At 55.0% G+C, this 14,896-nt stretch overlaps 2 protein-coding genes across 4 annotated transcripts; one reads left to right on the top strand and one right to left on the bottom strand.

Annotated features, from left to right (window-relative positions):
- Nucleotides 1–524: 524 nt before the first annotated feature.
- Nucleotides 525–4,512, bottom strand: RUNDC1 (RUN domain containing 1). The gene is made up of 5 exons (XM_075036973.1): nucleotides 3,745–4,512; nucleotides 3,229–3,387; nucleotides 2,760–2,958; nucleotides 2,382–2,489; nucleotides 525–1,390 (listed from the first exon to the last, which is right to left on the bottom strand). The coding sequence occupies exons 1-5, from the start codon at nucleotides 4,510–4,512 to the stop codon at nucleotides 525–527; spliced, it is 2,100 nt and encodes a 699-aa protein (XP_074893074.1).
- LOC142034826 (alanyl-tRNA editing protein Aarsd1-like) lies at nucleotides 4,373–13,176 on the top strand. Of its 3 annotated transcripts, XM_075036635.1 has the most exons (17): nucleotides 4,373–4,887; nucleotides 5,324–5,437; nucleotides 5,556–5,622; nucleotides 5,949–6,047; nucleotides 6,463–6,552; nucleotides 6,664–6,717; nucleotides 7,514–7,636; nucleotides 7,716–7,875; nucleotides 8,349–8,406; nucleotides 8,747–8,903; nucleotides 8,996–9,112; nucleotides 9,802–9,932; nucleotides 10,108–10,174; nucleotides 10,369–10,460; nucleotides 10,948–11,002; nucleotides 11,582–11,676; nucleotides 11,944–13,176. In XM_075036635.1, the coding sequence occupies exons 1-17, from the start codon at nucleotides 4,511–4,513 to the stop codon at nucleotides 12,077–12,079; spliced, it is 1,992 nt and encodes a 663-aa protein (XP_074892736.1). In that variant the 5' UTR covers nucleotides 4,373–4,510; the 3' UTR covers nucleotides 12,080–13,176. The 3 variants fall into 3 exon arrangements, with proteins under 3 accessions (XP_074892736.1, XP_074892735.1, XP_074892734.1); XM_075036633.1 differs by lacking the exons at nucleotides 4,373–4,887; nucleotides 5,324–5,437; nucleotides 5,556–5,622 and adding an exon at nucleotides 6,978–7,437 and having other exon boundaries at nucleotides 5,980–6,047; XM_075036634.1 differs by lacking the exons at nucleotides 7,514–7,636; nucleotides 7,716–7,875; nucleotides 8,349–8,406; ... (6 more) ...; nucleotides 11,582–11,676; nucleotides 11,944–13,176 and adding an exon at nucleotides 6,978–7,213.
- The last annotated feature ends 1,720 nt before the right edge of the window (nucleotides 13,177–14,896 follow it).

Here is a 14,896-nt window from a genome sequence, read left to right as displayed (position 1 = left end):
CATACGTTCACACTGGGGAGGGCAAGTCGCTCACGGCTGGGTGATCCCCGAGGCAACTAAACACCTGCCAGCCTGCCTCGCTCTTCCCGTGAGAGGTGTCTCGTAGGGGCATCGTTTAGAGCACAAACTTTGAGAAATAACCATGCGGACGCAGCACAGGAGCTAAGCTGCACCTTTGAAGGGGCTTTCCCCCACCTGCAGGCTCCATGGCCAGGCCTCTACCACACTCGGGGCAGCCAGCCCTACACACTGAATGCTCACCGGCATCTGCTCACCAGCAAAGCAGTTTTGCTCTTCAGAGCTGCATAAAAGGGGCAGGGTGAGGTGCTGTAGAGCGCACAACCTCCAGCAGCTTTGCAGTGGCAGCCTTGTAAGACACAGATTTCCAGCATCAAGACACCGTAAGATTTCCCTAAAAGCAAATATCAATTTCAAAGAGCTAAACTTGGTCTTAAAAAAGCCAGGCTTCTTGAGCCCAACAGCTGCCTACTTGTGGAAAATGGATGATCTACAATAAAAATACATCAAAAAGCATCTTTGATGTTTTTCAGCTGCCGGACAGCCAGGTCAACTGGGAGGTTGAATTTCAAGTTGCTCAGGCGACTGAGAATGTTCAGCGCGCTCTCAAAGCCCGTGTTTGCCATGTAGCTCCACGGCTGGTAGTGGGACTGTACCAGAGCTCCAGATTTGCAGATCAGATTTACCCAGGAGACCAGGCGCTGCTCGTTTAGCGCCATACACACCAGAGCTTTCAGTTCAGAGTCTGCACTGCGCTTGAAGGGGTCGTGCTCCGTGAGGACAGTGTGAATCGCTGTCAGCAGGCTCTGTTTGGGGGTAATGGCCACTCCTCCTGTCACAGGCAAGGCAAAGGACTGGGAGAGCTTGCGAGCCGGGGATTCCACAAACGCTTGTCCGTTCTTAGTGTTGTAATACTTCACAAAGAGCTCCCAGGGGTGCATGGTCTGTGGCGACGAGGTGAACGCAGGAATCAAGCACGCGATGGGTGCCAATACCAGGCTCATTCCTTGAGAGGAGGCATAGAGCCCGTGAGCCATCAGGTCTCGCAAAGCAATGGTCAACTCCTTCCGCACAGCTAGAGTCAGCTCATCTCTGCCTCCTAAGGGAATGTCCTGCAGATCAGAGGAACTGGTAATGTGGTCCTCCTGCTGGTGTTTCACAGCTAGCTGCCTCACCCGCTCTACTGACAACTCCAGTTTCTTAATTAAGGGGGAATAGTCCTTGTTGGCTTGGTCCTTCTGCCAGAGGGTGCGAGGAATCTGACCAGTAGCACAACCAAACTGACTCACAGCAAATATTTGTAGCACAGCAAGCATGCGACGCATGAGGTGCAGGCCCGTTTCTCGCATCTTTCTGGCATCTTCTGGGTTCACTGATCAGGTTAGAAAAGAGAAAAATACTCTCATTACGGAATCAACAGCTCTGCTCTTCCATACGCACAAAGGGAGAGCAAATGTCTGCTCGCCCTCTGCCAAGGACTCTCCTCCTTCTCAGGAGCTTTTGTCACCACGACTGATGCTACTTTTTCTAGTTTCAAAGCACTGAAGCCAACCAGAAAAGCAAACATTTGCATGGCCTGTTCTCAACAATCAGGTCATCTTACAAAGAAGAAATCCTACAACAGCTTTCCTAGTGGGCGTATACATAGCGAGGAAAGATCATTCTCTAGACACGATGACATCACATGGGTAATTAGGAGATACCAAAACCTTTGCTGAAGCAGATCATTGCCTAATTTCAAGAAGCATCTTGTCTCAGCAGGCTAACATACACTGCTTACTCCTGATGCCATTACTAAATTCAATTTGCAAGAGTAAGACCCAAAGTCCATCTGGGCCAGTATTCTATCTCTGACTAGCAGCAGATGCCTCAGATTACAAGAGGTAAAGGCCTTGTAGTATTTTCTCTAGTTTATTATTCTAGCTCCAATAAATTCATGTGGTAAGTAGGTAAGTCTCAAATTATAAAGAACACTGGATCCATCCAGCTCACTGTACCTGCTTGCGGAGCTAAGAACTCAAAGAGCATTAATTACAGTCCAAGACCAACAGCGTGTACAAGACAAGGCTGCTCAGTCTGTCTGCATTTTGCACTAAGTATCAGAAGTCCCTTCTACTCCTGATCTCTGCTGAGGACCAATCCCACCCTCTAGGCCGCACATTCAGGTTCTGTGACTACTCTAACAAACCCATGGAGGTAAGTGGACACAGGCCTTCTGTCAGTGGGAGCAGGAAAGCACAGAAACCAACTGCCAGGAAAAAAGCAAAGCAGCCTAGCATGACTGGATGCTGGTTCACGCTTGCTGAACCTCAAGTAAGAGACAGCAAGAGCAGTGCGGAAGCTCTGAGCCAAGCAGTGCGCACCTCTATTTCCAGAAGGCCGTGTATTTGGTTTGTAGGAGCCACCGCCATCTTTTCTGCCTGCACATTCACAGTGTCCGTCTTCCGCCTTACCAGAGCTTCCAACTTCATCTAGAACAAGAATTTCATGTCACACTATTATTTCACACTTGTGCATTTAAGCTGTGTATCCCAAGTATTAAGGTCAATATTCCTTAGACCTCTCTGCACCGTTTTTGTCAGTCTCTCGTTCTCCCCACCATCAGTTCAAAGAGATCTGTACCTCCCTGTGACCCAGAAACTCTTCCTGCATTCTCTGACATCTGTGACCTCCCTCCTCATGACTTCTGCAAGGAAATTACAAAGCAATTCAATCTGCTCATCTAAAAACTCAGCACTGACCCTGAATGAAGTTGATGAACATTTCGAGGTCCCTTATCTGTGTCTTAAGTTGCTCCACCAGCTGCTCCTTCACCCTGGCTGGATTAACAATCTGTGCTATGGCAGCATCCACACGCTGTCGCAATTCCTCTGGAGAGAGCGTTGCAATATCTTCACTCAAGTCCATGTCCAGCTTCTTTATCAACTCATTTATAATCATCTGCAAAACACAAGTTAGTAGCATGATCTCACCATGTGGCGCTGCTGCCCATGAGCTTCAAAATACTCCTTTACCCACTCATTGCCTTGCAGACAGGCCACCTTTGCTGCACATAGAAAACTGCAAAAGACGACAGGTTTACACATGCAGATGAACTACTGATACTCTACTACAGCCACTGGTGAGAATTAAGAACTGACCAACTCCGACCGTCGGTAAGAGGCTCACAAATGCTAAGAAGTACAGGCAGAAGGACTTTGCGAGCCTTACCCGTTGTCTTTCCATAACCACAGACTGTGGCAGAGAATCATAGCTGCCCTCTTGGTAAGCAAACGTCTCCAGGTCATCCAGCTGTGTCTTGAGCTGCAGGATCAGCTCTCTCTGCTTCTCCTTCTGGACCTCAATTTGCTCCTGCTTCTCTCGCTCGCTCTGAAAAAAAGTTACCAGTAAATAAAATTGAAGATTTATTGTCATAGCCAAACCCCAGAGAACAGGATCACAGTATGAGGAGTGTTTCCCTCAGTTCATACACTTAACCAGTGAACACTGCCTGCCAGTCTGAGAGAAAGATGTGCCTGAACATCAAGGAGAGGTACCAGCCGCACCACCTCATCTTACAAAGGAAAAGCCTCTCCAGACCTCCCACGCCCAAGCCCCGTCTCACAAGGCTGGGATCCAGAAGCACTGTTGCAAGTCGCCAAATAACGTGTACGTATCAAAGATCCTCTGAGTCACCGCCGTGCCTGGGAGTGGAGCAGTGACACCCAAAGCAGGGCTTTAACGCACGTCCACGCCAGCCGGCTCCAAGCTGTCAGGGACCCACACGCTCCCGTGACTGAGCTTCATGCAAACCTGCCGGCCTGGTCTCTCCCCGGAGCTGGCTGTAACCCGCAGCGGAGCGTGCGGTCCCTCTGGATGGCACGGCATTAGGTGGCCGCAGCAGCCGCCGCTCGCCTCGGCCACCGAGCTCCCCCTCCGCACGTCCCCGCCGCGAACAGCGGCACGGTCGCCGCCAACGGGCTCCAGCACGCCGGACGCAGGTACCGACCCCGGGGTGGGCGGCGCGGAACAGAAAACCGCCCGGCGCCGCCGCCCGAGAGGAGGCCGTATTCTCCTCGCCCCGGCAAAAGCCGTCGCTCTGCCGGCACCGGGGCCGCAGAGTCGGCTCGGCACGGCCCGCGCCCCCCCGCCCCGGCAGGGGGTCACGGCGGGCGCACTCACCGGGGCGTCGCCGAGGCCGTGGGCCAGCGGCGCAGGGCAGCCGCGGAAGGCGAAGTCCTCCAGGTCGCGGAGCAGGCGCTGCTGCTCGGCCGGCCCGGCCCGCGCCACCTGCCGCAGCCGGAACTGCACCTGGGCGAAGTGCGAGGCCAGCGCCAGCAGCGCGCCGTGCAGGCGGCGCCGCTCGGCCCGCAGCCGCGGCACCGACTGCGGCGACCCGCCCGCCGCCGCCGCCGCCTCCTCCTCCTCCTCTTCGTCCTCCTCCGTCGCCGCCGACACGGCGCCCACCGGCGCCCAGCGCTCCCCCGGGCCCAGCGGGCCGCCCTCTGCCTCCATGGCTGCCGCTACCGGCGCCGCGACGCCGCCGCCGCCATCTTGCTGCCGCGACGCGGCGCGGGGTGGGGCCTGGCGAGGGCGGGGCGGAAGCGGGGCGAGGCCTGAGCGGCGCCAGCGCGCCCCCCGGCGGCCTGGCGGGACGGCTGCGGCGGGGCCGGGGGTCCCGGGAGTCGCGGGGGTCCCGGGGCGCGTGGCCCGGCGCGGGGCGCGCCCACCGCGGGGCGGCGCTGGGCCGGCGACCGGGCCGCGAGGTGGCCGCGCCGCGCCAGGTCCGGCCCGGCCGATCCCCGCTCCCGGCCCCCGCTCCCGGCCCCGCCGACAGCCGCGCCCCCGGCCCGAAATAGCGCGGGGCGGGGCCGGCACCGCCATGGCGAGGTGAGCGCGGTCGGGCCGGACGGGACGGGACGGGACGGGACGGGCGGCGCCCGGTCCCCGGGGCAGTGTCCGGTCAGGGTCTTGGGCACCCGCCCAGGTCCCGGAGCCTGAGGCAGCACCGGGCAGGGCCCAGCGCCGCGGGGCCCCGGCCGGGACCCTCCAGCAATGGCAGTGGAGAGCGAGGGCAGAACGGCCTGCCGGGCCTCCCTGGCTGCCGAGGCGAGGGGCCGTCTGGAGGGTGAGAGGGGAGAGCTGCGTGCCCACCGCCCGGGCCCTGCACCCACCTCGCTCTCGCTGTCAGCCCTGGAGCTCGGCCCAGGCAGGGTACATGTTTGGGGCACCTTCCTTGCCCCAATTCCCACCCCGTGTCTCGCGCGGTCCCTGTGGAGTGCTGCTGGGCACCGCGGAAAAACCTGCTGGTCTGCTCTTTCCCAAGGCAACCGGCAAAGACACTGTGGTACGACCGCCCACGGTACGTCTACCTGGAGTTCTGTGTCGAGGACAGCACGGATGTTAAGGTCATCATTGAGGACCAGCGGCTGGTGTTCAGGTGAGCTGCCACTGCCCTGCCGACCAGGGACGTGGCCCTGAACTGGGGGTGGTCTGGGGGATGGGGCACGCGTGGCCTCAGCCCTCTCCTAAACCAGGCTGTTACGGTGTTTTGGCAGTTGCAAAAATGCAGATGGTGTGGAGTTCTACAACGAGATCAACCTGTATGCCAGGGTCAACTCCAAGGTGAGGCTTCCGCCCAGCAAACTGTTCTCTGACAGCCTGCATCAGGCTCAGAATTAAATCCAGCCTGTGCAGTCTTGAGCAACGCCGCTTAGCATTGAATCCTGCCCCTTTCCCAACAGCCTGAGTGGGGTCAGCACAAGCCTCTGAGCCCTGACCCTGGGCCGGGCACTTGCAGTGCTACCTGGGGCCAGAAACAACCTGTCTCTGTGGTTCTGTGTCCCCCACAGCCTGAACGTGGCTGAGCTTTAATCCTGTGTGTGTCTGCAGTGGATTACAGAGAGGATTCTGGCAGACGCTGAGATGTGGCACCCCCAATCTCTTGGCAGGACTCACGGGAGAAGCGCTCCGACCGCTCCATTACATGTTTTATGAGGAAGTGGAAGGAGAAAGTGGCCTGGCCCCGTATCACCAAGGAGAACATCAAGGTGTGTGTGGCCCCTGGCAGCCAGGACCAGCCTTAGCACGTGCTGTCCCCACACAGCACCTCATGGGTCCTGGGGACCAACCTGCCCCTAGGACAGACACCGAGGGCCCCATGCGGGCATCCCAACACAGAGCTCCCAAAGACCCCAACCTCATGGTCACTGCCAGTCCATGGATCTCTGCCGTCCAGGAAGGACGCAGCACCCCTTTCCCTCGACACAGGCGGAGTCAGGACCAGCACCCGCAGATGAAGGGACACACTCCCCTTCCTGCCCTGCCCCAGCCTGTCCAGTCCCCTCGCCTGAGCAGGAGCAGTCTGCGCTCACCCCACAGAGCAATGCCTGGGCCGTGAGGACAGGGCTGCCCGGTCCCCTCCATGCTGCTCCCTCCCTCAGGCGATGCTCTCTCTGCCCACAGCCAGCCTGGCTCTCCGTGGACTTTGACAACTGGCGAGACTGGGAAGGGGACGAGGAGGTGGAGAGGGCCATGGTGGAACAGTATGCAGAGGTGAGCCAGGCTGCAAGCCTCGGTGTCCCGGGGTGCTTGTGGGGTGGGTGCTTGGGATGGGGGTGGAGCTAGGGATTCGGGAGTTCCCACAGCTGTTTTTTTCCCATCCAGCTCCTGGAAAAGGTGACGGACAAAGGTCCCCCCCCGGCCATGGACGACCTGGATGTAAGTATTGCCTGCGAGCTGCTTCCCCCAGGCGCTGCTACACGCTGCAGCCGCCCCCACCGCACCGCGCCGAGCCGAGCCTCTGGCCCTCCGCTCACTCTGGGACGCCGGCAGCCGCTCCAGCTGCTCTCCTCGGGCAGCCCGTCCCGGGGCCCGCCGGGGACACGCTCCCCAGGGCTGCCGGGGGCTGCCCGGCCGGTACCGGCCGCTGCGGCCGGGGGCTGCCCCCTTCCCTGGCACCTCGCTCCTCCCTCCCGCAGGACGACCTCTGAAGCCCAGGCCCCCCGGGGACGCCGCGGCCGCAGAAGGCTTCCCGGTGCGCCGGCAGCACGCGCCGACGAGCAGCGCGGGCAGGGCTCTCCGAGGAAGCGGAGCCGCCCCGGCCGGTTCCCCGCCGAGCGCAGCGGACCCCGACCCAGGGCGGCGGGAGCCGTCCGGTCTCCCCGTGCCGGTTACCCGCGCGGGGCACGGGGCAATAAACGTGAGCTGCCGCCGCCGTCTGCTGTCCGCTCGCGCCGCCGCCGCGTCCTACCCCGCCGCCGCCGGTACCGGCAGCGCGCGCCGCGCGTCACCCTGCAGGCCCCGCCCACCTGCGGCACGGCGGCCGCCAGCCCCCGTGTCCATCCCCGGCCACCGTCGCCGCCACCAGCCCCGTGTCGCGGCCGCCGCTCCGCCGCCGCCATGGTGTTCCAGTGCCAGCGGGACAGCTGGGCCCGGCAGGTAGCGGCGGGACGGGCGGGGCGCGGGGCGGGCGAGGCGCGGGCCGGCCCTCACGGCGCCGCCGCCTCTGTCGCAGTTCGCCACCAGGGTGGTGTCGTGCCGGCCGGCGGAGCTGCGGCCCGAGGGCGGCGGGGAGCCGGTGCGCGGGTTCCAGGTGGTGCTGGAGGACACCATCCTCTTCCCCGAGGGCGGCGGGCAGGTAGGGGCCGGGCGCGGGGCCGGGGCCGGGGCCGGGGCCGGGGCCGGGTCGGCGGCGCTGACGCCCCTCGTGTCCGCAGCCGGACGACCGCGGCCTCATCGGCGATGTGCCGGTGCTGCGCGTCACCCGGCGGGGCCCCGAGGCCGTCCACTTCGTGCAGGAGGCGCTGGAACCGGGCGCCGAGGTGCTGCTGTCGCTGGACTGGGACCGCCGCTTCGACCACATGCAGCAGCATTCAGGTCCGTGCCCCGGCCCGACCGAGGGGCGTCCGGTAACACCGCGCAGCGGGGGCGGCCTCGCCTGGCTTCACCCGGGCCCCGGGTGGGGGGCCGAGGGGGGGGCCCTCAGTGCCCAGCTTGTCCCCACCCTGGTCAGGGATGGGGGAAGCCTGACAGCTCCGCACACCCAGTCCATCCTGGGGCTCTCCTCGGCTTGGAAGCAAACCCACCGTGAACAAGTTTGGAAGGAAGAGTTCAACCTGCTTCGAAGTCTTCAGCGCGCCATGGTGCTCTCAGGGTCCCAAGGCCCACGAGGCAATGGCTGACTCTTCTGTTTGCTCCCAAGCAGTAGCATAAGCCCCACAGCACCGAGCACGTGGCTGGGCATTTGCAAATGTCAGGGGGAATGTCAGCAGAAAAAATACAGTCTGACTGAAAATCTTTTTTCCTATGTCTGGTGGCACTCGAAGCTGTTGCTTGCACCTCTCTTCCAGGACAGCATCTCATCACTGCCATCGCAGAACATATGTTTGGATTCAAGACAACTTCATGGTGAGCAGGAAAAAGGCTTCTTGTTTGGCCTGTGCCACTGTGCTGGGCCACAAGGATCTGAACATTGATAAATCAAAAGCAGTTTGCCCTTGGACATTTCACTCAAGCTCAGAGGGCCTGGGAGAGGTGACTGAACTGGAGAGAAGCTGTGCAAAGTATTTGCTCTGCCTTGTCCTCCTCCAAGCGTATGCATGTGGTGATCTGTAAAAAACAGGGAGAGGAGTGAAGTATGTTTTGTTTCAGTTGTCACGTTCCCAGCAGTGGGATGGCACTTAGGGCTGCACAGAGGGACCTTCCAGCTGGTCTTAGCTACAGCAGCGGATGTTCTTCATCGCTGCAGGGAGCTGGGCCGTCAGCGAAGTGTCATTGAGCTGGACACCCCCTCCATGACAGCAGAGCAAATAGAGGCCCTGGAGAGGAGTGTGAATGAGAAAATCCGGGAGAGGGTACCTGTGGTGGTGAGGGAACTGGCTGCAGATGACCCTGAAATTGAAAGAGTGAGTGGTGGGGAGAGAACTGATGATATCTGTGGGACCAAATAACTGTGGCATGAATGTCACCTTGTTTGCCACTGTCCTCCTTTTGCTAGGTGAGAAGCCGTGGTTTGCCAGATGACCACGCGGGGCCAGTGCGAGTTGTTGACATCGAAGGCATAGACTCCAACATGTGCTGTGGGACACATGTGTCCAACCTGAGTGACTTGCAGGTGGGGGGCTGCAGCTGAGCTGCCTTTGGGAGCCTCGCTCCGCACATTCAGACCTAGCACAGCAGCAGTCCCTGAGATCCAGGGTCTGCTGGAAATTGTCCTGATGGTGAAGGGGAAGCCCTGTGCTGGGTGAGCCCCAACAGGGCCTCACACAGGTCGGCAGCCTTTGTCCAGTCAGGCTCCTTTCTTTCTTGGTAACAGAACTCAGCCCTTGTCTGTAGCGATGATATTTTCTGAACTGCCAGTGCCTCTGCGGAGGGCATATGGTATATTGCCAGTTTGGCGGTGCATTGCTGGGTTGCTAGCCGTTTGTTCCCTCTGCTTAAAGCTCTGATATTTTTGAGTGTTTGTCATGAATGAGAAATCCTCTGTGCAGAGAGGTGGAGATAAAATTCTAGAGCTGCCTTTAAGTGCTTCTGTCTTTTCAGTCGTTTGTTGGAGTCTGTATCCCAGCAGAGACGTCCAGATACACTGCAGAGTGCAGCCCATGACTAGCAAATTGTATTAATTGCCCTGTATTGCCATCCTTTTTTTGTGCGTATGTTGATCTTATGGCTGATTTTAATCGGTTTATTTTCACTGGCAGAGAGCCAATATGTACAACAAGGCATAGTCTAATAGGAACTGACCACCTGTGTGAGTATAAGCAAAGTACAGTTCTTTTCTGACCAGGGTGATTTTTTTTTAAGGTTATTAAACTCCTTGGCACAGAAAAAGGGAAAAAGAACAAAACCAACTTGGTTTTCCTGGCAGGAAACAGAGTGCTGAAGTCAATCGAACAAAGTCACAGTACTGAGAAGGCTCTAACGTCACTGCTCAAGTAATACCCTTTCCACTTTGATTACTTCATCTTTACTATTCCGTCTGACAAATACCATATAAGACTTGGGGTACATCTATGCGGTGGTTTTTATGATGTTACTTGCTTTTGCTCCTTTAAGAAATCCTTTCTTTGTCCTCCAGAGTGGCGATCCAAATTCTCCTTTTTCTTTCAGAAATGGACCAGGTGAGCACATAGAGGCTGTGAAGAGACTGCAGAGTTCTGTGAAACTGCTTCAGAAGGTATGAGGATGGCTGAGAAAAGCAGATGGCGGCTGCTTCCTGTAGACTTGCGCTTTAGTCATGATAACCAGGAATTGAATCGTAGATGTCAGTTTTTGTTGATATTATGAAAACTGCTCCCATCTCTGGGAACACAACTCAGTGTTCACACGGACTTCTCCATCTGCAGTATAATTTATTTGCTTTTCTTTCAGAATAACTTGAACCTGCTTAGAGACATTGCTGTTTTGATAGCCCGGGATTTCAAGAGCAAACCTGTTCAAAGTCAGCTGTTCGTGTTACACAGGTATGTGGGAATTCAGGGAAAGGGGTGAAATGGTATCTTACACATTTTATGGCAGTCGCATCTCTCTGACACCTGTTCAGGCTTGTTTCTCAAGGAAGAATATAAACAAGGTGAATAGAATATTAAACTGTCTCACCCTGCTGGAAGGTTGTGTAATTAAAGGAATGAGTTAGTAATTCAGTCACTGAATTCTTCTGGTTTTATAGCTAAGAAATAACTGTGTCTATCTGATTTCTCTCTGCCCTTGATATTTTCAAATAAAACTAAGGAGCTCTACTTCTTAAAGATAAACACTTAAGTAATTTCTAATATGCCCACAGGAATGCACAATGACTATTTAGATATATAGAAAAGACCTAATCTGCATCCTCACAGCAAGAGGCCAAAACCCCAGGCCTGATCAGGCTTTTGGTTTCTGACTGATGTTTTGGACTCTAGAGGGGATTTTTGCTTCTTTATGAAGTGTTGTTTTTACCCATTCATACAGGAAAGAGGGTGACTCTGAATTTATGAATATCATCGCTAATGAGATTGGATCAGAGGTGAGTCACTGATGAAGACTAACCTGACACCACTGGCTTCTTCATTCAAGCTGTAGCACAGACAGGGCTCAGCTTCTGTTTGTACCATAGTCACAAGGTACAGGTCTGTTTCCTTTTAAAAGTTACATGAGGTTATTGTCCCCAGCAGCCTCAGTCTGCAGGAGAAAGCTCAACAGTCAGGAAATACAACAGTGAAAATTCAGAGCACTGTAGAAGAGCCTGTCCCTCAAAGAGCTGTATGGAACCTCATCAGCTGTTTTAGAACAGAATAGAATAGAATAGACTATTTCAGCTGGAAGAAACCTACAACAATGATCTAGTGCAACTGCCAACCATATCCTTTTAACTTAGGATACCCCAGTACCCATTCTGTCCCCCCCAATATATGGTTGAGCATAAAAGGTTCAAAAGCCCCTCTCACTTTTACTTTCTTCAAATTGAGTCCCTGTCTCAGTAATGCACAAAAACTTCTGAATTGTTTGCATGCTTGGATGGGTCCTGTGGCCAGCGTCTCTGTCCTCTTCCCAGACAAAGAAGGCACTGGTTATTCTGGAACAAGGTCCATCTCTCTGTCCACAGGAAACCCTGCTGTTCCTGACTGTGGGAGATGACAAAGAAGCAGGACTCTTTCTTCTAGCTGGACCTGTTGAAGCAGTTGAGAATTTAGGTCCCAGGTAACATGTTCTATGGTTTCTTTAAAATGAGTAAGAATTCTAATGTTGCAGACTAAGCAGCTGAGCAGTATAATTAGGGCATGGATCCTTGTTTGCTCTCTGGAGCACATTCATAGAATCATAGAATGGTTTGGGTTGGAAGTGACCTTAAAGATCACCTACTTCCAACCCTTCTGCCAAGGGGCACCTTCCACTAGACCAGGTTATGCCAGGTCACTCTCTTCTCTGCAAGTAAGTGGCCTTCAGCCTGTACTGTTGTTACTGCAGGGTGGCAGAGCTGCTGGGAGGCAAAGGAGCTGGGAAGCGAGGCCGCTTTCAGGGCAAGGCAACCAAGATGAGTCAGCGAGGAGAAGTGCAAGCTCTGCTCCAGGAATTCATCAGTCGTCGAAGCCCTGAAGCATAAGAAACAATGCTCAAAGTAGGGTTGTCTTCCCTGCTTTGCATAAGCTCCACTAACTTCTCTTCCAGAGAATAAAGACATAAAAACAACAGCTGGTGTGCATATGCTCTGTGTGAGCTGATTTGGTGCTCATGCAAAGTTGGGGGAGGGGATCTGCTGTCCACACTTTGCTGCAAGGGTTCTTTCATTTCCCCAGGCAAATGGTACACTTTCTAAAAGTAGTCATTATTTAACCATTTTGTAGGCTTCCTAAAACCAAGAGAGGGGCCCTCCTATTTGCAGTACACTGTGGCTTTTTACTTTGTACCAGTTGCTGGGGAGTAATTGATTTGTGAGCATATTTATTTATAATAAGCTGGATGCATTTTAAAAAATCAGAATACTGGTAAGAAGCAGAGGGTTTGAGTATGATGTTTGCCAACAAGTGCAGAGAAAATGAATCAAGCTTTTGCTGCTGAAATTTTGTAGGGAGGAGAAGGAATGAAATGTGGCAGGAATTGGAAGGATGCTCAGACCAATAAATCCCCCTTAAAAGACCAAACTAAGCCGGTCACCACTTATGGCTGCCTGAGGTAGAATGGGGAGGCAAGAAGACAAGATGCTGTTCTCAAGCCTGTGAGCAAGGAAAGGAGGGGGCACCAAAGGACAAGTCGCTGTGAGCCCTTTTTTAAAAAAAAAAGATCTGACCTTTTTTCCTGACTACTCAGAAATCTGTAGATGCTGGAGGTCTGAAGATGTTTGCGCTAATGCCATTGCCAGGGCCCCTCTCTGCTGGCCAACACGCAGGGCTGCTGCTGACCTCTGGACTTGGGGGTTCCCTCGGGCAGCAATTGCTATTGACCCAGCTGTGACATTGATGGGAGCAGCTGTCGGGTAACACCAGCTTCATCGCTGCAGTCCCAAAGCTCCGCAGCGGTAGCATCAAGTACGTTACTGCAAAAGGGAATTTCATCCATTTGTAGTTGGCCTGGCAGAACAATGTTAACACACACATGCTGACTCTTTGTATATGAGAATTAAAGGCAGATAGAAGCAGCCACCTAGTGCTTTGTTTTGCAGGCAGATGGAAAACCATATTAAAGTCATTTGTCTGAGCTGTACATTGGGCATTTCTTGTAGGTGTGTGCCTGAACACTTCCTTCACTTCTGTTGCCACAATCTTGAGCTTTCATTACCATTCTCTTCTGCCCAGCAGTGGCCTTTCCCCTGCCTCTGCAATAGTATCTTGTTTGGCTCTTTTACATGATAAGAAATAGCTCTACAGAAAAGCAGTCATCTGGCCCGAGCATTATTCTGAACAAGGCCGGCTAGGTTGTACGGTTACGACTGTCAATGACAGATTGGGTCTTGGCATACAGCTGACTCATGCTGCTTTCCGTGCTAGTCTGCAAAATATGACATTGTCCAAGCTCATGCCTAGAGCTCCTGAGCATTCGCCTTTGGAACAGCAGCTGTTTCTGGAGTCCCCTAAGTAAAGACAGCAGCTTTCTGTGCGTGGGTACATCGGCACCAGGCTGTGCTGGTAGTGCCTTGTCTTTGCCACTATCGGGAAAGCGTCTTCCTGGTCCGCTACAGTACTCCTACACCTGGACTTTGCTGTGGGGTAATGGCAGAGGAACTGAGCCCTGAGCTGTCCTCCAGCAGGGCAGCTCTCAAAGAGAAGAGCAAGGTCACAATCATCCCCACTCTCATCTCCCATCCCTCTGCAGCTCTGTCAGTTCCCGTCCTCCTCTCGACGTCCCATCACAAGAACAGTACCCGAGTTTGGGAGTCTCCAGCAACCAAACTCATTTACGAGTGAGTATCATCACGAATGCTCAGCAAAAGGAAGCTGTTCCCCACCTGACATCTCGGCCTGGATAGTGGCAAGCTTTCCTCGGGCTTGATCAAGCACAGCAAAGGGTACAGTCTGGAATCAGCTGGGGCAGAGAGCAGCTGGAAGGGGGAATGGGTGCCCCACAGGTGTATCAGTCCTTTCCCTTGTTGGGGTGCAGTTGTTACTGGTCCATTTTTGAACATCAGCAGTTTCTCCTGCTAATGCAGATGTAAACTCCCTTGGGATCAGGCAGAGCTACTCCCCACTGTTCTTCAGCTTGCCTTTTCTGCCAGGGTGGGTCCGGGAGCTGTTGCAATCTCAGCTGCAGAAACTAAAGGGCGCTGTGGAGTCACAGTGTGAAAAAGCACGGCAGGTAATTTGGGAATTATTTTTCCCCTTCTTGCTGGAAATGGCATGACAGGTTTGGTCCAGATGTTGGTAATAAACCGAGAAATAGAAGAAAAGAAACCTCTATCTTAAGGAGGTTTATCTATCATGAACACAGAGGATAGCAGCAGCCCCAGCACACAGGGTTTCCGTACACGGCTGATGCAGGTACCATTCAGCCGAGAGACCTTTGCCAGCTGTTGGTGAGCAGCAGCAGCAGGCGCAGGGTCACGACTGCGGCACCCATCAGCGCCTGTTGGGACTCCGCTGCGGGGGGGACCAGCAGCCCTTGTTCCCACTGCACACAGCAGGCTCCCAGAGAGGAGCCTCCTGCGCTCGCCTCCGTGGGGTCTGGCTGCCCCATCCTGATCCTTCCTGGTTGGAATAACCACTAGGCCAAGCCTGCCCACTCCCCAGCTGGAGGAAACTTGGTGTGTGTGTGTGTGTGTGTGCATCTAGGTAAACTTTCTACAAAGAATTAGGTCCACAGCTGAGCTCTGTACTGAGCAAGCTTTACAGCAAACTTTGCCATGGAAGTTTAGCGTGGATGGGTTTTAGCATGGGGTTCTGCTGATGTGCAGTTTGGTCAGAAGGGAGGTGCTCTCTCACCTGATGGC

The sequence above is a fragment of the Buteo buteo genome, chromosome 9, assembly GCF_964188355.1.
Source record: "Buteo buteo chromosome 9, bButBut1.hap1.1, whole genome shotgun sequence".
Taxonomy (NCBI): Eukaryota; Metazoa; Chordata; class Aves; order Accipitriformes; family Accipitridae; genus Buteo; species Buteo buteo.
Note: the sequence above shows the minus strand (reverse complement) of the source record. Positions and strands in the feature narration are given on the sequence as shown.